The sequence below is a fragment of the Phaethon aethereus genome (genome assembly GCF_964289735.1).
Source record: "Phaethon aethereus genome assembly, chromosome: 23".
Classification (NCBI taxonomy): Eukaryota; Metazoa; Chordata; class Aves; order Phaethontiformes; family Phaethontidae; genus Phaethon; species Phaethon aethereus.
Genome location: NC_138599.1, coordinates 27,158 through 48,519, shown reverse-complemented (window position 1 = coordinate 48,519; position 21,362 = coordinate 27,158). Strand labels below are relative to the sequence as shown.

General features: G+C 56.1%; 1 protein-coding gene across 1 annotated transcript; it reads left to right on the top strand.

Moving 5' to 3' along the window:
• Positions 1 to 546: 546 nt before the first annotated feature.
• On the top strand, positions 547 to 21,017 carry C2CD2L (C2CD2 like; the record flags this gene model as incomplete). The annotated part of the gene is given in 14 exon segments (XM_082009922.1): positions 547 to 573; positions 1,735 to 1,845; positions 2,762 to 2,875; positions 3,493 to 3,610; positions 3,770 to 3,893; positions 4,445 to 4,509; positions 5,117 to 5,244; positions 5,542 to 5,713; positions 6,461 to 6,562; positions 7,206 to 7,339; positions 7,857 to 8,139; positions 9,603 to 9,812; positions 20,798 to 20,812; positions 20,815 to 21,017. Coding segments are annotated over 14 exon segments (1,806 nt in total).
• Between the last annotated feature and the right edge of the window lie 345 nt (positions 21,018 to 21,362).

The following is a 21,362-nucleotide window of genomic DNA, read 5'->3' as shown; positions in this document are numbered from 1 at the left end:
ATTGAGGAAGGAGGACCTGATTTAGTGCAAATAAAGGGCTCATTGCGCCAGAAGAGGCGGTGTGCCGTCACTTAATGTTTGGCAGGGCGGCAAATATTCCCGATCCGTGTGCCGAGTCCTGTTTTCCGAGTCTTCGTTCCGCGGATCTCGGCTACGCCACGTAGCCATAACAAAATCCAGAGAGATTTGAGGCACGGCAGCGTTGTATGCTGTGTTTTTAAGTGGGTGTTTGAGAAAGCGGAAGGTCCACGGAGTTCAGTTCCCCTTGCGGTGTGATGGATGGGGAAAGATGGGTCCTGTGCGTACATATGGTTACCGTGGCGCCCCGGTTGTTGCTGTGAAAAAGAAGTCCACGGTGAGGAGCGGTTTGCTTGTTGGCGCTCCCCTTAGTACATTCACAAAGGCATGATAAAGATTTTTTTCTGCGTGTTGAATATTGGATGTGCTTCTTGCAGAACAGAAGCTCTGTGAAATGGCAATGGGCGGTAACTCCGTAGTTGTTTTCTGGCTGGATTTGCTTCTCTGGAACATGATTTTGTTCCCGTCATGAAGAAAGGCTCGTCCCTGGAGACGGTATCTCGCTCAGAGGCCGCGCACTCGTTTGCGCTACAAGGAGACGTGGTGAAATTAGAAGTAACTCTGTGGTAGCGGAAGCCAATCCCGTGCTGTTGCGGATATTGCAGTTGGAAGGTCGATCTAGAGCCCCTTTGCTCTTGGAAGCTTCGCTAAAATTTTCGACCTAGGTTTAACAGGTCATCCTGGTTTGGTTCGGGTCCATGGTCGTTGGAATAGCTCCTCTCTGTCTTTCTCCCCTCGGCGTTCAGCATGCCTGCTGCCGACCTAGTCGCGGGAGGCAACTGCGGTCGCTTTTTGTTTTCGCGTACTCCCCGCGAGCCAGGTGGCCTCTGTTGTGTCTCATTGAATCGCTCCTCTACTCGCTGGCGTTTTTTAGGTCTCCTTGTCTGCGCCTGTTGAAGTTTTGGGTCGGTCATGCTCATAGAGGATTGCACATGGCCTTCTAATGGAGGACTTGCTGCTGCTGCGTTTGCGAAATGCTGGTGAAGTTACTGTATGCCTGTTGGTCAGAACAATTCTGCTACCGTGTTCCCAAATGTGCCTCGCCTCTTTTATGAGCCTCTTGTCGGTCGCTTACCTGGCTACTGTGTCCTGGATCTGTCGCTTTTGACCGACAACTTTCTGTGTTTGCTGTAAATAAATATCAGTCTGTCAATTACTTTAGAAGGATGTTATGTTTCATTCCCCTGCTTTTACTAGACATACCGGGTCAGGAGTTCTCCCCGCACAGTTCTCTTTGTTGCGAGTTTTCTCTCTGAGGACGATTTCCTAGAGACACGTCGCTAACTTGGGAATGGCTGTGCTTAGGTTTGGCGACGGTTAATTGACATAGCTCGGTAAATATGCCGTGTCGGTGCCCAACTCGCTCTTTCGGATGGTCCCGTGGGCCGTGTCTTCAGCCAAAGAAACAACCTGTCATTTTTTCCTCTGGCGGTGCCTGGGCATCAGCAGGCGGTGAGGAAGCCAGATCTCTCTACGCAGCGACGAGGCTTCCGTGGCCGCTTCTTCTCGTAGGCCCAGCACCGCTTGCGTTCTTACAATTCTGTCTCCTCTTGTCCTGCTGGTGCGAGGGCCTTTCGGTCGCAGAATTTGAAGCGGGGCAAAAAGCGCCGATGGAAACAGAACTGTTCCTGACTGTGGGTATTTGTTCTCGGCCAGGTGGAGATCCGCTTGGAGGAGATACAGAACGAAGGTCTCCTGGTGTCGTGGACGTTCAAGGACAGACCGGACTTGAACCTTTCGGTTCTTCCGAGACTTCAGCTCCGCGAGGTAAGAGGCAAACAGCAGGAGGCCGGACTTGAGCGCAGGAAGGGCGGAAGGAGCGGCAACAGTGCTGAGCCGGGAGGAAGGCTGCTGCAGAGGCGACACCTTGGCGGCTCGCTGTCGTGGCCCTTTAGGGCAAGGGCGGGGATTCTTTTGCCCCGAAATTGATACTAGCTCAGCTCTGTCAAAACGACGCATCCTCAAGAAGGCCGAAGCAGTACCGAAGTCTGTTGTCCTGATGAGATTGGTCTAACAGCTGAATGGGAGCCTGTGTAGCCCAAAAGGCTTTCTGTCTATCTAGGTCCTCCTGCCGTTGTCAGATGTAGGGCTGGGTTGGTTCAGGGTGGGTTTTTTAGTTTGCGTGTGGGGGTAACGGGTGGGATTTTTTTTTCCTTTTTTTTTTCCCCCCCCTTTGTTTGGGTTTGTTTTTTGGTTTTGAGACTTTAGTGCAGGGAACCTGTGGGTATCGGAGGTTTAACGACCTCAATGCAGGCGTGGTTACGCTTCTGTGATCTGAATAGGTTGGGTGATATATTTGTTTTATTGACGCCTTCGTTGCTTTATCCTGAGTAGATGTAGGAATTTGGCTGCTCTCCCGAAAGCGTGGCAGTACCATTTCACAAGGTGGTGAGGACGTGGCGAACTGTAAAAGCTGTATAATGAAAATTTGCAGTGGGTAGACTACAGATGCAGAGGTTTAGTTTGTCTAATTTCGACAACTTAGATTTGCTCGCAGCTGTTAAGTGGAAGCTTTACGCGCTGGGGAGAGCGAGTGCAGGATACGGGAAGAGTACCTGGGAGGTTCTTCCCGGGTGAAAGACTCTGTAGCGTTCTAGAGGTGCGAGGGGCAGTTGGAGCTGTGTAGGAGAAAATGTGTCTCGTTATGACCTTCCTGCATTTCTTCTTGATTTGTGGAGAGAAGAATGAAGGGAGAGCGGATCTGTCCACCATAAAGGATCTGATCGAGGATACCATTGTCAGCACGCAGCCGGCCATGATGGTGAATCTGAAGGCCTGCACGGCTGGAGCCGGTGCGGTAAGGCGCTCTCCTTGCATCGTTCTTGCGCTTCAAGCACGGTGCCCCGGGGCGCTTCTGAGGGCCGAGGCTCGGGCAGGAATCCAAAGGTTGAGACTTCCTTCTGGGCGACGGCCGCATCCTGGCCTGCGCTGTCATAGGAGTTGCGGTACCATGTCACAGGGAGTAGGGATGATTAGAAACCACTCTTGAGGGCAGCTCTTGTTGTACTTTGTTGCCTGCATGCCTAGCGCCGGTTGCATTGAGGGGGAGCTGGACCGCCCGAGACGCATCTCTGTTTTGGCCGTGTCTCTGTCGTTCTGAATGCCGAGGCTCCGTCCAGGGCAGCCTTTACGGGCACAGAACGGGCTGCGGCTTGTCATCTTCGGTTGTCCGTCTTGTGGCCGACAAGCTCATTGTTGTCTGTCTCTCTTCCCGTCTGCCTTAAGTTTCCCATCTGAAATAACACGGGGGCCCGCCGGAGGTCGGTATCTTGGGGAACTCGCAGCACCTCTCGATGGCCCTGTGTTGGCATGAGGAGCTACTTAATAGATGTGAGGACGAACGTCTCGCCTCTTGCCGCTGTCTGTTGGCGAGCAGATGATAAAGACGTCTGTCTCACTCTCGTCATTCCTCAGGTACCTGGCAATAAGGTGACTCGAGAGTCCCCGTCTAGAGTAGCAGCGGCCCCTCTGGGTTCTAAGCTGTTGCTCCGGAATCTTCGAGTGCTGAACTTGGGCTGCCAGGGGAAGGGAGGTAAGTGTGAAAACATCGCTGATCCGCAGGGGCGAGCGCGCAGGCGGTGACATTGGAGGGAACGGATGTTTTGGGTGGGTTTGAACGGAAAAGAGGGGCACGCGTCTGCCGAGCTGCTGCCTCGTGTTGATGAGCGCACGCGCCATCCCTCTGTTGCAGGAGTCGGGGAGATATGCTGCGTGGCGGAGCTGGACAGCCCTCCGCAGCGGAAGCGGACAAGACCAGTGACGGCTGGCGGTACTGGTGCTGCAGCAGAGATGGAGTGGAATGAGGAGCTCTTTCTGTAAGTGTCCGTCCTCCTTCCGGCCGGCACCGCGCAAGTGTCTCGGGATGCCGTTACCGTGCCGCGGTAACAGATGCGGATGGCGTGGAGGTGGGCTCTGCGCCGAGGGGCAGCAGCGGGTGTGCTGCCTGTGTTCCAGGCTACCAATTCTGGCGATTGGCCCCGGCTCATGTATGTATTTCCCGCTCCCCGGGACACTCCGTGTTCTAACCGGACGGGCACAAGTGCCGATCGTGGGTGGCATGTGGGAGCGGCAGGTGTGGAAGGCCTGGATCGTAAATCTCGGCCTTCCTGACAGATTGCCCTCTTGACTTCCCCTGGCAGCCTACGCAGCCCAGTGGCGTGCACGCACTGGAGCTCCCCTCCGCTGCGTAGCTCGCCGTCCCTCATCGCGTCCTCCAAAGCGGCGCGTGCATAGCAGAGCTTTGGAAAAGGTGACGAGGCGTGGGAGGTTTGAGGGAAGGAAGATACGGAACGGGCTCGTTTGCTCTGTGGCCGTTTTGCAAAGGTCGCCTAATACCGGCCTGTCTTTTTCTTTCTCTCCCCAACAGGGAATTGGGACCTAGAAGTAAAGAGCTGAAGCTACGGGTGTTGGGCAACGGTGACGGAGGGGCAAGTGAGTATGGGTAGCCATAAGATGGATTGTAAGACGGGGAGACAAAAATGCCCAAGGGGTACCCGCTGTGCTTTGAGCCTGCGGTAGTTCCGTGTTGGCACGATGCGTGACAAACTCTGCGAAGGATTTTTCACATCCGATTTTACGTGACGAGCCTCTGACCGCGTGAAGTAACTCTGTAGTCCGTTCTTGGTGAAGCGCTCTTACTCTTGCCGTTTTGGTACCCGGGAGGTTCCCAGGGCCCACCCGTCTCCACTCTGAAGTGGGGGAGGGACACGAGGGTTTGCCCCTGTGTATCGGAATAATGTCACAGCGGGCTCTTAATTCTGCTCTTCTTTTGTACTCAGTTGGGGATTAACCGCAGCACCTATTTTTCACGGAGGCCGCACAATGGCCGCCTCTTTGAGGGAGTCAGTTTCTGGATTGGTAAAGAGGAGTGGAGGAGCGCCGCCCGCCACCTCCCCGCCTCGAACCTGGGAGCTACCGGAGTCACGGGGATGCACTTCGATGGCCCGTGGGACCGCTTCCCAAAAGCGGGGGTTGCCCAGGCGACATTTGAGGCGCCGAGGTCACGCAGCGTGTTTTGTTTTCCTGTTCCTTCTCGCAGATGTGCTGCTGGCACACGCCACGCTTTTGCTTGACTCTTTGGGCAAACGGCCGTCTGGGAGACAGGTCTGCTCGCTGGCCCCAGGAGCTGGGCAGTCGCTGGCGGCTGAAGCTTCCGTTATATTGGAGGTGAGCTCACGACTCTGTAAGCTCGCTGCAAACGCACGCTCCGGAAGCGTTCGCGACGCGAGCCTCTAAGCCGGAGACGAGCGCAGTTCGGCCTGGGCTCGTCGAAGGGGACTGGTGGATCCTGAGGCCGAGGAGGGGCATTGCCTGGCCCGCGATGCCCGAGCCTCCCTCGGTTTGACCGACGTCGTAGTGGGGATGGCTCCTCGGTGCCCGGAGCGGTAGCTTTTGTCACCCGCACGCCTGCCTTTTCGTCCAGGAGGAGGAGAGCCTCTCTGAGTTGTGCTTTACTCTTTGTAGCTGCAATTCCAGGAGTCTTCCGCATCTTTGAATGCTCAGCACGTCACATCTCTGCGAACCAGCATCACCCCCACTAAGAAGGTGGAGATGGACCGCACCATCATGCCTGATGGCACCATCGTGACTACTGTCACCACGATTCAGTCCCGGCCCAAGGCGGACTGCAAACTGGGTGAGGCTGCCCTGCAACGAGCGTCTCGTACGGGTGGCTGTCAGCGGGGTGCAGACTCGGCTGTGATATTCCCGAGGACTCTCACGCGGGCGGTAGCGGAACCGTTCGGCTGTCGTACGTTGCAGTCGTTGCGGGCTCGTGACAATGTCTCGCGGCGCTTTTGGCTTCCTGATCAGAACACGGGTGTCATTGCCGTTCCCTTGGCATCTCGTGGCTGGCTGGAGACGCCTGCGTAGCCTCGGGGGAGGGAATTGATGCAGCCCTGCGTTTGGGGGGGCGACGGGAGGTCCCCACTCACGCATGTGCCGTCGTGTAACCTCTGCGTGATGTTGGGGCTGAGCGTGTTGCCACTCCTCTATTTTCTTTGTGTCTAAAGAACTTAAGCTGTACGTACCGACGCGAAGCCAAAAGTGTGTTGACCTTGCTTGCCAGCAGTTGTCGCTGCTTGTGTTCTGACATCCTGACGAATGCGGTGCTGGATATTCTGTGAAGCGGGGCTGGGAAACAGCACGAGCGGGTCCTGTGATGGTGCTGCTCTGCGCGTCTCTTACCGACAGGCTTCTCGGGGCTTTGTTGCCACCAAGCCTCGCGGAGCCAGCCTCCGCAGGCCCTCTGCGTGCGCTTGAGGCTTTTTGGGGGTGGGGTGCGCGCGGGGGGCCGCGAGATGGTCGCGAAGTTGCCCGAGTTTCGTCTCCACTTAATGGTGTCTCTGTGTCTCTGCGTCTCTGCCTCTCTTTCACCGTGAAGACTCGCCATCGAGGTCGCCTTCCAAGGTGGAAGTGACTGAAAAGAAGACAACGGTGCTTTTGGAGAGCGGCTGCCCTCGCGGTCCCTTGCCCAGCGCTAGCCGTAAGTGCTTGGAAATCTGAGGCTCTTAGCGCAGCGACCGTGTTCCTTAGCCTTTTTTGGAGAGCAGCGGTCTGAACGTGGCTCACCAAATTTGTCTGCGTTCGCTGCTGAAGAGAATGTCCTAGGGCCCGAGCGAAGGCGGGGGCGGGGGGGTGGTGGCCGGTGGAGGCAGGTAAAAAGAAATTCCGCTTTGGCTGTCCGTTCCGTGATGCCGGGTGTCTCCTTGCTTGACGAGAACATCCCAGGCTATCCGGACCCAAAGCGCTTTGCTCGTCCTGTACTCGGGGCTCCAACGGTCTCTGGCACATTGCGGAGCGGAGACGCTGTGGAGTGCTGCGGCCATTTTGACGGTTTGCGGCTGAGGCTGCCCAGTCTCTTGGGAGTCCTCGGAAGCCTTTGCTGAGCGGGAAGGGTATTTTAACGATATGTCCCGTGGGAAATCAAACTTTTTGGGCGCGTAGAAGAGGCGAGAGCTATACAGAGCTTCCCTTCCTTTGGTTTTATTTGGGCAAGTCCGTCATAAATGCCGTTCTCTGCCTCCGAGCACACATAGTTGCCTGTTAGGAGCGTCGCAGTCGGCAGGCAACCTCTTGCCTGTGCTGAAGGTCGCTACTTGAAGCATCGGTATCTTTCTCATGCTCAGGGGATGGCCTCGTGCCCAACGGCTTGGATCCAGTGGCAGAGACAGCGATCAGGCAGCTGACGGAGACGAATAACAAGCCCGCCAAGAAGACCCCGACCAAGCGTAGCACGCTGATCATCTCGGGAGTTTCCAAGGTCTCTGGTGCTTAGAGGGCTCCGTTTCCTATCTGGGAGGTTGTTTCTAGGGACGCGCGCGTGAAACAGCCCTGTCCCGTAGGGACCGGCGTGGGAAGGTTCCAGTATGGACAACTTGTTCGGCAGAGCCCTTTTGCTGCTTCCTCACAGCTCATCGCTGCTTCTCAGCGAGTGTCGAAGGTACCTCACCGGTAGGAGGTACAGGGCAGCTGCCGGTAGGAGTTCGCAAAGGACGGCTGCAGAAAGGAAAGGCTGCTGCTGTAGCCAGTCGTGGAGAATCTAAGGAGTTCTCCTTGGCCTTGCTGACACTGAGTGAGGGAGGCGCTGTGGAATGCTTTGGAACCGGCTGCGTTCCAGTACGTTTAGGCAAAAGAGCGCCGTCTGCGTGTTGGCGCCGTTTGGCACCAGCGATCGGAACCGGAGTGTCCGTGCGTAGGTGTGAACGGAAGGAGGCAGACGGACGCGATCCTTTAGATCCTGTCTTCCTGTCTGTCTGACCTTTTAAACCCCCCTCCAGGTACCTATCGGTCAAGATGAAATGGCACTTTCTCTGGGTTACGCCGCATCCCTGGAGGCTATGGCGTACAGCGATCCCGCGGCAGAGGGCGCAGCGGACCGGATGCGCGATTCTGCTGAATCGTCGCGGACGCTGGAAGCGTCGCCGTCAGGACAAAAGGCTGGTCAGGAGCCGGATGAGACGACGCGATCGGACATCTCTGAGAGACCGTCGGTGGAAGATGTTGAGTCTGAAACGGGCTCCACGGGAGCCCTCGAGACCAGGAGCTTGAAAGATCATAAAGGTAAGGATGACCTGTTCGGCGGTAGCTAACGTTAACCTGTTGTACTCGAGGACCAAGTGATGTCCGAGTTCCCTGCCCGAGCCCGGGGGCTGCGTCGGGGTTTTGGCACGGCAAAGAGTGGCTTCTGCCGGTGCCCGGAAGAGCCCGTCTTTCTCCCACGCTTCCCGCTGGGGCGGTTCCGAAGTCCTGTGTTTGCAGGCGTTCGATTCCTGCGGCCTTTTCTGTTTCTGCACTCTCTTAGATGGGAACCCCACGTGGCTCGCGCGTTCCCGAGAACTCGTTTTTGCTCCCCGGCCTCTGGGTCCGCGGATCAGGCGCGCGTCCGTAAATAACGATTCCTCCTCTGAATTCGCCTGCCTCTGGCACGGGAATGGAGGCCGCCTAACGGTGCGGATTTTGCACGGGCCTCAACACCCACCCTCTTTCTCAGTTAGCCTTGAGGTAGCTAGGGCCTCTGACCTGTCCATGCAAACTCTCCACTTTTAAATGATGGAGCGGGCCTGCCCCGACCAGGCCACCGTTCTGACTTTCCAGGCTCGTGTCAGTTAGGCGGATGGTGCAGCTTGGATTCGCCTGCTTGTAGGCACGATGCTTTTGGTTAGCTGCCGACTTGGGTAAATGAGCACGAGTCAAAATCTCGCGCTCTCGCAATAGGAGAGCGGGATGGGTTTCGGGGGGGGTTGCGCCCTGGTACAACTGGGTACGGTTTGAGCTGCGGTTGGCCCCTTGTTTGCACGTGGGCGGGTAGAAAGATGCACAGCTTGGATTTTTGAGAGACCTGGCGGGTGGGAAAGAGAAGGAAGAAAATGAAAAGTAAGCCCCCTCTTTAGGAAATCCCGTTGTAGCTTTGTGTGGCGTGCGGGTTTTTGGAGGTGCCTTTTTACACCTCTTTGGGGCTGACGGCGATTGGTGTCTCCGTCCTGTCCCGCCCACGTGAGTCATCCGAAGCCGTTGCCCTTATATGTCTCCGGATTTGGGTGTCTTGTGAAACCGCAGGCAGTTGTTCCGGGGGCTTGATGACCGGCTAATCCGGGCACCCTTGAGATGGGCTTGTCCGAGAGGCCTTTTCCCTGTCGTGTGTGTGTTCCTCCCGGTGCCTCCGCGAGCGGATGTTCTCGTTTGCTTTCCATTCGTACGGGTCTTAGCTTTCAAATATGACTCCGCACCATTCCGCCAAAGGGAGGACGTCGTTGCGCGAAACGAAGTTTACGCAGAGGGAACGTGTGATGGCACGCTTAGCGAAGCGGCTCGTTGGTATCGGGGTCCGTCATGAACGTAGACGCCGCCTTGCAGTTGGGAGCTGGGATTCACCGACCTGCCGTGTGCTTCCGCCGCTCGGGGCGGAAGAGGTCTTTGCTGCTCGTCCGAGAGCGGTCGAACGGCTGGGTGCGTTTGTGGCCCCCCAGACTCGCCAGGACAGAGTACTATCATGGTTTCCGTCTCCTTCCTTTCTGTCTCTGCAGTTAGCTTTCTTCGGAGCGGTACCAAGCTCATCTTCCGGAGAAGGAGCAAGCAGAAGGAAGTGGGCCTGAGCCAGTCGCACGATGACTTGTCCAACGTCACCGCCACCTCTGCCGCCAGGAAGAAAGCCAGCAGCTTCTCCCGCCGCCTCATCAAGCGCTTCTCGTTCAAGTCTAAACCCAAACCCAAAGCTAGTGATGACATGACAGCAGGTGAGAACTAAAGGAGGGAGAAGCCTGTCAGAAAGATCGTGCAGCGATCCTTTTCTAGTCTCTTGTCTTCCCGCTCCGCGGTGTCTGTGACCTGCAGTCCAGTTCCTTCCAACCTTGGCTGAGGGAAGACGCCCCAGCGCTTTATGCCGTTTGGGGAGCGGAGGTGGCAAACCTGGCGCTTAGGCTGCTCGTCTGCCTTGGCTTAGCCTTCTCTGACTGTCGTACCCCTCCGTGCTCTCCCAGAAAATCCAGGTGGCCGTGTTGATCCCTGCGGGGGTCCTGGGAGCTGCGGATGCGACTCTGCCTGTGTAGCTGTCTGGCACCGCCGGGTGCATCCTGGAAAGGCGGGGGGGGGGGGCCCTTTTGAGTGGCAACCCTCAGAGTTAAAGGTCGAGAAACTACCGTGTTACCTACGTTGCTGAGAAGCGTGGGACGTAGCCTCACTCAACTCTTTCAGCGAGTGAGAATGACGCGGTTGACGGCTGTCTAAACACTCTCGTTGCTTTGGCTTGGTGCAGAGGCCCTAACCTGACTGAAATGTGGCGTGGGGCGATGTGTTCCCGGGCCGTGAGCTGTCAGGAGAGCCAGCTGCCGTTCTCCGCACGGCACTGCCTTCAAAACAGTCTCCGGTCCGGATGGTGCCAAGGGCTGCCTGCTTTCTGTGCTGTGCGGATGAAGGAAGGAGTCTCTAAGAAGAAGGAAGTTTGAATGGCCGGGCGAGTTTGCTGTCGAAGCCCGGGCCCGTGCGAGAACGTCTGGTCGGTGCTGCCGCCCCTGTGACGCGGCCCTCTTTCCGCATCCACGTTCTTGCACGGGGACGGGGCCGTGCTGCATGCGCATGCAAGCCGTTGTATGAGCGGAATGCTCTCCCTGGGGGGCGGCTGGGGGTGTTGCCTGGGGGGCGCCAGGCCATCTTTCGGACCTGCGGGGCGCCTGGTCTCTCGCGCCAAGGACCAGCGCTGCGCCGAGGATGGACGGCGAGGGACGCGGCGACGCTAACGAAGGGCAGACTGACGCTGAGCCTGAAGCCACGTGGCGGAAAGATGTGAGAGCTTACACGCTTTCGTTGATGAAAGGGTTTCCTGTAGTAGAAGGAGCCTTACTCGATTGCATCTGGTATTTCCTTTCTTCTAGCGAACCCAATCCACCACGTGCAGCGGGCGTTTCTGCAGTGGGTGTTTGCAGAGGGAGTGGCGCGCAGGGGAAACCGGACTCTTTGCGCGAGAGTGGACCACCCTTCCGGACAAACGGGTTTCCCGTCTCCTGAAGCATGTGCATTGCAAGTGTCCCTGGAGGCCCCATTCGGATAGTGTCACGACAGTCTTTGGAGAAATGCTTGCACCCTGTCAGCACACCTGGTTTGAAAGGAAGCTTCTGCTCTCCTGTGGGTTGTAGATGTGTTAAAGAGATGGGGCAAAGGGGAGAAAAAACCTCGCTGAGGAGCGATCGCCTAGGCCTCGCTTACGCTACCTCCCGAGGCGGGGGCTGAAAAAGCGTTTGTTGGCTTGGCAGCGTGCGCAGAACGATGCGTTGCGTTCATCGGAAGGATGAATCCCAGCTTACCGATGCGGCCATCCCGTGCTGTTTCCAAAGACCGGAATGCGTTTGGTGTGCCACCGCAAAAGGATTTGCGGGCGGGAGTTTTGAGGCGTCTCTTGAAAGCGTCTGGAGGCAGGGAAGGTCAGAGGCGCCCGGGGCTCGGAACGAAAGTGCCGGTATGTGGTGGCAGGAGGGACTCTATTTCCCATTTCTCTCTTCCATGCGTGAGAAATCGGGCTCGTCTGGCTGGCTGACTGGGAACCTCTTCTCCATCTCTTGTTTTGGTCTGGGTGTCTTTCTGTCATCCCCGAGCTCTTTCGTGACTTTCATCCTTTGTTTCTTTCCTCGTCTGCACAGTACTGCATCTTTGTTGGCAGCTCTGCGCCCTACAGAAGTCGGAGCGCTCGCTGTTTCTCGCTGAAAATCATTTTCCTCGATGTGAGCGACCGGTTCCTGCTGCAGCGCTGATGGAAGTTGAAGATCTGTGGCTCACCTCTAGCCGTCTGGCCGCCAGTTTGACCCAGCCTTCCTTTGCTGGGTCGGCGCGGCACTGACCTGTCCGCTGCAGGCGTGCCCTCGTTCACAGAGCCTCGAGGGTTTCGTTCCGCTTTGGCGTTCTCTCTCGCGCCATCTCCACTGCCACAACTCTGCTTCTGTCGCTAACGGTACTTGACTCTCCGTTTTTGGTTTTTATTTGTTCTTTTTTAATACTGTATAAAGGTCGCTTTTGAGGAAAAGCGCTGTCTGAGCCCAGGCAGCACAGCTTCTTTAGTGGGATGGCGGTGAAACCTTGTGTTACAAACGCCGGCTTGAACGAAAGGATACTTTGGGAAGAGCCAGCAGCTCGTAGGTTGCGGGTTTATCGTGGGGCCTTCCGCTGGTCTCGTTTAATAGTCGTTAACAATTTTTTCCTTTAAACCTCAAGAGCGGCTCAAGCTGTCTCGCTGTGGAGCTGCTGGAGGCGATTGGTCGAGGCTCCCACCTGTGCTTCCGAAGTATGAGTCTGGGGCTCATGTACGTGAGGAGGGCCAGCGAGCATTGTCCTCGTCACCGTAGACCAGAGGCGAAAAAGGCGAGCGAGGTTCGTGTCCGACAAACGCATACCTAGAGTTTGACTGGAATATTTTGGTCTGGCTCGGAGGAAGGAGATGACAGGAAAGCTAGGAGGAAAATCGAAACTCGATTTACTTGCCAGCCTCGGGGACTGAGGATCCCTTTGTAGCCGGGTTAAATGGGTGACTCCTGCCCTACGTCCATGGGCTTTCCTGAATTTGTCCCCAGTTTGTCAGCTCAGGCTGTGCCTGGTGATCAGTCACGCTGGAGGTACCGTTTTTGATTTTAAGCTTTGACCTGGCGGAAGAGTTGTGTGGGGAATCTCCCACGCTGAGGTCTGTGGAACAAAGGGTACGTGGGATGCACGACAGTTGGTGTGCGTCTTCCCTTGAATTTTTGTCAGCGCTCTATCGCGGGCGGCAAGTCGCTGTGAAAGTTCATGTCCGGTTAGGTAGCTTGCCGAGGAAAGGGATATTGTCAAGCGCTGACAGAGTGTATCCCCAAACGTGAGTTCCCGCACCTGTTTGAGTTTCCTAGCGGAGATGTACCTTCTGCTATTTTGCCACTTCTCGAAGCGGTACAGCGTCGGACTGACGTCGTAAGCTTTTATCATCTTCTAAAAGTTCTTGGTAAATGCAGAACATTTTTCGGGGTGTTTGGGTAAGCTGCTGTTTGAGGGACAGCAGGGTAAGGAGGAACGGCTCTGCTGTGCAGACCGGACATTTTTTAGTCCCAACGTGCTCCTGACGAACGTGTAGATTCTTTCTGTTCGCATCCATACCACGGCTTCCTTTCTCGCGCATGCAGTTGTTTTTGTCACCAGAGTAGCGGGCAGCCGGTTTTGTCGGTCCCAGCTGCGTGAGCATGGGCGACTCGCTCAGCTTCCCGAAGCCGAGGATGGTAACGCACCTGCCCTGTGGGAAAGGTGTGAGGATTGTCGTGAGAAACGATTCTCCTATCCTAATCTTATCAGAAGGAAACACTCACGTAGGTCTTAGACCTCCAGAAACTGTAAAGATGGAGTCCCAGGGAGCTTCCCCACGTAGAACTGCCGTTTCAAGCAATCTCTTTTATATTTATTCCCTGCTTGTGCTTCTGGCTTTAGGACAGAAGAAGTGCTATTTGAAATCCGCTTTTCTCTGTTTTAACTTTTTTCGGATACCCGTGCCCTCACCTCGGTACCGTCGTGCCATCTGTGGCGTTTCGTAATGCCCGGGACCACGGAGCGACCCCGGTGCATGGTCCAATCTAACCTTTTGGACTGGAATGATCTGTGGCTGTCAGGTTGATGTCTCAGGGTAGGCTTGATATCTGCACCTTGTGAAAACGGTCCTCGACCGGATATGTGGGGGCAAAGGAGCGGCGGCCTTGAACGCGTGGAGGCTTGTGAAGGAGTTTGGCCTGCTTGCGAGGGACTGCGTTCCGAACACTGCGTTTCACTGCCGGCTACGCAAGTAGAAATGGTGACTGATAAATGAAGCCAAAGCGTACATTGTGGGTTGTGGGGGTGTTTTTTTGTTCTTTTTCTCTGCTTCCCCCCCCTCCCCCTCCCTTCCCTGTTTTGGCCCCCCTCGCCCCCATTCCCTATTTTGGCTGAACAGAGTTACTAGAACTTACCTATGCTGTGTATTTCTACTTTATGAAGAAAATAGATTTCTGTAGCTGTAAGTATGCTTGTAAGTATATTTCTATCTGGGTATGTCCTCTCCCCATGTTTTGGTAAGGCTTTGTAAGACCCTCCCCACTGAAAAAACACTCAGTGTCGACCCACGAGGGCCATCCTCTCGAGGCGAGAGAAAACAGGCGTGGGAAGAAATGGAGGGAACTGTAAAACCTCAGTGTTTTGGAGGTGCCCTAGGCTTTAGCGTGATGGATGCGTGACTGAGGCCCAATACTCAGAGAGGGCGCTCAAAGGCTGCGTATTCGAGGGCAGAGGGATCGCGCATTTGAGCGTGCTTGTAATTAGAGCGTGCTCCGCGAATGCCCGTACCAGTCATGCTGCCGAGTGACTGGGGCCGACGGGTGCGTCAGGAGAGCGGCCTTCCCGGCTTCTGTAGCGTCCCCAAAATACTTCTGACACGGACCTCCGCAGCGATGGACTTGAGCAAACGAGTCCAACTTCTGCCACTGTGAGGGCCCTCACGCCGCTTATGTAGTTGAGGATGGGTTTTTAGGCAGGTTGGTTCAAGTGGGGGAGAGCGAGGGGAGACCGCTCGGGCAGAGAGCTAGTCAGAAAACAGTTAAGCGGAGGGGAGCATGATGAAAACTCTTGCAAACCCATAGAAGAGGGCCATGGGCACATGCCATTTCTAGACTAGAACCGGGCGTGCAGCAAAGCATAAGCTTGCAGATGTTTTCGTTTCGCTTCTTTGTCTTTAGCAAGGACACTTCCTTCCTGTGACGGCTTTTCTCGGTTCGCCATTCGCTAAACCTATGGAGAAGTCATTTCTGGGTAGCCAGCGAGACGCTCGAAGCTTGGGTGGCTGGCCTTTGCCTGTTTTGGGTCCTTCTGCCTTGTTCTCCTCTCCCCGTCTCTCCCCTTCCCACCCCCCACCACCCCCCACCCCCAGGCACAGTGAGCGTCACAGTAGAGTAACGATTCCGGCGGCAGTCAAACTTCTAGAAAATGCCTTCATGTCCTTGGGATATCGCACCTCTTCCTTCCACGGGCGTCACTGCTCCGCGCCGCCTTTCCTTGCTCGTACAGGTACTGGACCGAATACCCATGCCGAATTTGAGTTAATGCCCCTCCTTGTGCGTGCTCTTTTGTACTTTGATGCCTTTGTGCTGGGTGGGTTATTTTAACCCCAGGTTGTTTAGAGGAAAAAAACCAGGAAGTGTGTAGCTGTTTGAGACGAGAATGAAATGACTTAATTTGGACTAAATGAATGAAGTTCTTGCACCTTTGTAAATGTTGAAGAAGAATTCCGTTGCTGTGTAACGGTTGAACCCATTAACTTATTAAACCACCTGGAAATCAAAACCTGACCCCGAGTCTGACTTCATACCCGCTGGAGTGGGGCAAGTTGGGCTTTGGGGTTGTAGAAGTTTGTAAGACTGTTGTCTCTGAGCAGCCCTTTTTGCCAAATACAGATCACAAACCCGCATACCTGTAAGATGTCGGCAAGGGCCGCAGCCTTTGCGGTGCTTCTAGGAGACAAGGGATGCCTGGGACGGCGCCGAAGCCTTCGGTTGACCCCGGACCGGTGGCGGCACCCTGGGAAGCTCCGTTACAGCTTCTAGGTGCTCCTTGCCTTCCCCCTCATGTGCCCCTGCTTCCACATTTTTATTTTCCCTGAGCCTGCCCTGCTTTCCCTTGTTGCTTGTCCTCGCTTTGGCACAGGGCCTCCGCCTCTGCCTGTGAAGTCAAGGTAGGCCAGAGAGGTGGTGGCTGCGTGTTTCTGCTCAGGGAAGGAGGCGGTGTCGGGCCGGCATGTCAGCCTTGCCGCCTGCGCGAGGGTTCATCTCCCCCACGGTTCCCGTAGCATAAGACGTCGCCATGTGCCGGCCATAGTTGGCATATTCGGAGCTGCAGAAGGGCCGGGAGATGGACATGGGGCTGTGTGTTAAGAGGGAAACCGGGGTCAAGGAACAAGCCTAGCATGCCGGTGGCACGGGAAAGGGGGATGGCCGGGGCCGAGGGGGTGGGTGTCACCACGGCGGCTGGAGGGGGCCGGGGGCTGTCGGAGCAAGCCGGGAGCAGTAGTCGCCGGGCAGCCGGGGGGGTGCCGTTCGTTTTTGGGGCCTGCGGCGACACGCGGCCTTTCTTACAGCCGCTGTCCCCGCGGCAGGCGTAGTTTCCTGCCGTCGCTCTGTAGGTGTTTTTGCGGGGGTCACGCGCCGCCCGCTCAGCAAAGCGCTCTCCAGCAGCGCGCACCGACGGCGCTCCGCGCTGCTCGCGGCCGCCGCTATTTGACGAAAAGCAGGGAGCGCAGCGTCCCTGTCGCGCGTGCGCAGTGGCGCTGCCGCCTCCCATTGACGGCTATGAGGTGCTGCGTGCGCTCCTCTCCGGAACAGGCTCCGGCCCTGCCGTCTGCGGCCGGCGCATGCGCGGTGGCGCGCCGGATGGGCTGCCCTTCCTCGGCGGCAGGTGGCGGGACAGCCGGCGCGGCGGGACGGACCCTTCGGCGGTCGCAGGCTCGGGGATGTCTCCCGCCCGCCTGGGTGTAGTGGGACGGCGGGGCTCGGCAGCGCGGCGCGCGGGAGCTGTTGGGAGCGGGCCAGGGTGTCGCCCGTATACCCCGTTCGCTTGGGAGAGTCCCCTGGCCTCCCCGGGTGCCCGTGGACACGGACTGCCGGCAGCCCCGGAGAAGTGCGGCGGCCCGCGGGACTGTTCCGGCCTGGGGCGAACAGCGATAGCAGTCGCTCGTTCTCTTTGTCTGCCGGGCCGGCCCCGAGGAGGGAGTTATCCGTGCCTGCTCTGGGGGCGCCGTTGACTGCAGCCAGCTTAGGTCTGCTTGTGCTGTCCCTGTTGCCTGGTTTCTGTAGCTGGGTGCATGACAAGGACATGTCTAATACTTACTCTCTTTTTAGACTAGCTGCTGTGGCTGTCACTGAAGAACGAAGTGAAGCGGTTCCCAGTGGATGCTGCCTCCATGTGCTGCAGAACAGAGAAACCCTGCTGCTTTGAGTGAAGAACGATCCTGATTAATAGTCCTCAGCGGACTACATCGCTTACATTTAACACGGGGTCCGTATACGTATCCAAAGGTATACGCATCATGTGTGCGTGAGCGAGCGAGACGCTACGTATGTGTGAACCCTCACATTTAAGGAGCCGTAAGGCACTAGCCATACTCTCTTAGACGGATGACAGTCGAATAACTGAAGCTACAGAAGAGGGAGAGAAGCGCGTCTGAATTGTACGTTCCTCCAGGCGGTCCCAAGAGCGGGATCTGCGGTGAGTCCCGAGCCCTCGGGCGCGCGTCCCCCTTCTTCCACGACCCGGTCCCTCCCCGTCCCCTCCACCCTTTCCAGATCCCCACCTCCATCTCTCTGTTCTGCCATCCTTCCTGCGTTCTCTTTTGCTTGTTTGTCTGCTTGGCTCCCCATCCCCCCTCTCTTTCCCTCTCTCTCTTCTTTTCTGCTTACCCATACCCCCATTCTTCTCTCTCTTTTTTGTTGAGCTCCCCTTCCCTCTTGTTATTCCTTGGTCCTGGTCCCTGTCACTCTCTTTGTCTCTTTGCCTCACCTTCCTTCTCCCCGTGCCTGGTTTTTTTCCCTGCTATGCCTCTCTGTCCTGTTCCCCATCCATCTTTTTTTGTCCCCTGTCCTTCCCCCACCTCCAGTTCTCTGGCATTCTCCCTGCCTGTCCCACTTGCTGTGCCTTTTTTCTTTTTTTCTTTTTTCTGTGTTTCCTTTTCTGGCTGCCTGTCTTTCAGCTTTTTTTACATTTCTCCTGTCCTCCTTTTTTTTTTTTGCTTCTCTTCTGTTCTTCTGTCCATCCCTCTCTTTCTCTCAGTATCCTTCCATCAGTATTTTTATTTCCTCCATCCAGTTCCGCATGCCTCTTTTTCCATTCCAGTGTCCTACTCCCTGTCCCTCTCTTTTCCTCTCTGTCCTTCTTCTAGTTCTTTGCCCTCTCCCCCTCTTTCTTTTTCTACTATCTCTGTTGCTTGGTCCCACTTCCAGTCCCATAATTTCTTGCCGTATCCCTCTGTTCTGCTCGCTGTCCCTGTTTTTTTTCTTACTCAGTCTCACTGCCTGTTGCCTTTTTTTTTAACCTGTCTCCATCCTGTTCCCTATCCTTCTTTTTTTTCCTCTCTCTGTCACTCTCTCCTGATCCCTCTCTCTGACAGTCCCGCTCCCTCTAAATCTTTTCTTTCTCTCTGTGTCCTGCTCCATGTCCCTTTCTGTCTCTCCTACTCTTTCAGTCTTCCTTTTTCTCTCTTTTCCTCTGTTCCTCTGCATCCCTTTCTTTTCCTTTTTGTCATTCCATCCATCTCCTCATCGCTGTCTTTTCTGGCTTTCTCTGTCCCGCTACTTCTGTCGTCCTTTCTTGCTATATCCCCCGTCCTGCTGGCTGTCCCCTTTTCCCCTGCTCTCTCGTCATCTGTCCCGCTCCTCGTCCCTCTTTGTTCTTCCTTTGTCGCAGTCTCGCGCTTTTCCTTTCTCCGCCTCTTTCACAGAATCATTAAGGTTGGAAAAGACCTTTAAGATCAGCAAGTCCAACCGTCAACACACCACCACCATGCCCACTAAACCCTGGCCCAAAGTGCCATGTCTACATGTTTTTTGAACACTTCCACTCATGGTGACTCCACTATCTCCCTGGGCAGCCTGTTCCAATGCTTGACCAAAGCTTTGTCCTGCCCTGCCCTGCATACCTTGTCTCTGTTTTCAAACCTTTTATCCCGTTCCTGTTCTTTGCGCTCTCACTCTGCCTGTGCATCCCACTCCCTGTTCCCTCTCTCGTCCTCCGCTTCGCATTGGTAGTTTTTCTTTCGGCACCTACTCTCCCGCTTTCCGGTCATCTTTCTTGCTCTGTTCCTCTTTCCTGCTCGCTGTCTTCAGTTTTTTGTGCTTCGTATGTCTGTCGTGTTGCCCGTTACTGGTTTTTCTTTCTCCGCCTCTTTGGCTGGCTCCCCGTCCCTCTCTTTCTCTGCTCTCTGTCCTATTCCCCCCGTACAGTTCTTTCCTGCTCCTTCCTCCTTTTTTTCCTCCTCTGTCAGCCTGTCCTGTTCCCTGTCCCTTTTGGTCTCTCTTCCTCTGTTCTTCCTATTGCTTTCTGTCCCTGTCCCTTTTCTGTCATTATCTGACTGTCCCATACCTGTCCCATACTTTCTAGCTATATTTTCCCCTCATCCAGCTGGCTGTCCTTTTCTTCCTCAGTGTTCTTTCTTTTTCCGTCTCTGTCCTGCTGCCCGTCACAGGTTCTTTTTTCTGCTGTCCTGCCTCCTGCATCCTTTTGTTTTTTCCCCACTCTGTCCAGCCCCCTGTGCCACCGCTTCTCTCCGCATTCCCCCATCTAGCCTGATGTCCCTTTCCCTCTCTCTCAGATTTTGTTCTCCCTTTTCCTTTTTTTTTTTTTTTTTTTCCTACCTCCACAGCCCATCGCTACAGGAGCTGACCGCTTGCCGCCGCACCTGCAAATGGCACTCCAGTAAGACTTCTCTGCGGCGTCCAAGGGGAAGAGGGAACTTACGGGCACCGAGCCCCGTAGCGGACTCACATCCGGGAGTTTTATGCATTAATTAATAAACGATTGCCACCTTTTTGCACTCGCGGCTCGGCCTGTGCTCCCTTTGCGATTGCTAAGAGGCTGGCACAGAGGCTGGGGAACAAGGGTACTTGTCTCCATGGTCGGGTGACAGGCCAGTGTTTCTGATGGGCTGCAGCTGTGGGCTGGGGTTGCCTTAGCCCTAGGTGCAAGCACCGGCCGGCCTCTCCATGTAAAGGGTCTGTGGCCGGGGGTGGAGACAGCAGTCGAGCTGCCCGGTGCGGCTGGCTGCGGAGGGGCCGGTCTGGAGCAACGGTGGTGACGTAGGAACTACGGTTTCATTCGTGGAGATGGCGAGGGGGGCCGGGCACCGTGACGCAAACGGTGGGGGGACCGTACCGGCACGAGGCCGGGGGAACCGGCGACAGCCGTCCCGCAGCCGGGAAAGGGGGAACGCGGGGGACAGGGGGCCGCGGCTCGGCCTGTAGGGGAGGGACGTTGAGAGGCGGCGAAGGCTCCGGGTCCGCTCGGGGGGGGGTGCGCGAAGAGCAGGTCCCGGAGGCGCGAAGCGCGGGCGGAGAGGAGGAGGGGAGGGCCGCGGGGGAGCCCCGGGGCCGTGGTAGCGACGCCGGGCACCGCGGGGCTTCCGGGTGAAGCGTCGGGGGGAACGATGTCGCCGCAGGGTCAGCACTTGGAGGACGCTGCGGCATGCCGGGAGCCGTAGTCTTGGGCCGCCCATCCGCCATGTCGGCCTGCGGGGCACGCTGGGAACTGTAGTCTTTGGCCACGGCCCTCGTGTTCGGCCACGTCGGTTTCCGCGGCACGCCGGGAGGTGTAGTTCCCTGCCAGTTTTTCAGTTCGCTAAGGGGCACGCGGGAGCTGCGCGTCGCTGCCCAGCGACGAAGCTTTCCCGTGTCCCTTCCACACCGCTCGCGCCAGGCCCCGTCGGCCTCCAGGAGCCAGGCAGAGTTCCCACTTTGTCTCTGTTCTGTGCAGAGGGCGTTTCCTGACAGCAACAGGATCTGGCAGGGCTGGAGCCATCCCAGACTGCAACGGCGAGCTGGGGGAGTGGCACCTTGGGAGCAGTGACTTAAGTCCCTACAAAGTAATTTCTGGCTGGCTAGGGGGACTGGTATCGCCTCCCAGGTCAGCAGCAGATCTACGTGTTGCTGGTAGTGTTGCAGGAACCTGTCATCAAGCAGTAACAAAAGTTGTTACGCAGTCTCGTTCGCAGGTCAAAGACGACCTCTCGGCCGTCCGAATCGGCAGCGACGTCGCTCTTTGGAAGCCGGAGGCTGGGTGCACGTGAAACACCGCCAGAGGAAGAATGCTCTTGCACCTTGGTGAAAAGGTCCGTTCCAAGTACTCTTAACGCCACCGAACATGAAAGGAACAGGAGCCTGGATACGTTTGGTCTACCGTCAAAGAACGAACGTGGTGCTGAGCGGAGCTAGCCCTGAGCCAAAAGCAGAGAACAGCACCGAGCGGACCTTTTGCCCCAAGGGCAAATACAGATTGGGAAATGGTAGAGCGTGCACCCCTGAAAGCAACTTGGAAAAGGGAGTTGACTAGCCAATTACTCTAGCGAATGGTATAATTGGGAACTTTACAGTAGCTTAGAGATCTTAGCGGCCTTATCGGTCTCTTTTCTGTTTGTAACATTATTTTTCATAACGCTCATTGTGAACCGCTGTCAGGTTTGAAAATATTACCGAGGTAGCATCCGTTATGTCTTCGCCCCTCTCCGGAAGAGGGACGTGCTTTTTGGCAGTGTAATTCTTATAATATTATAATCCCTT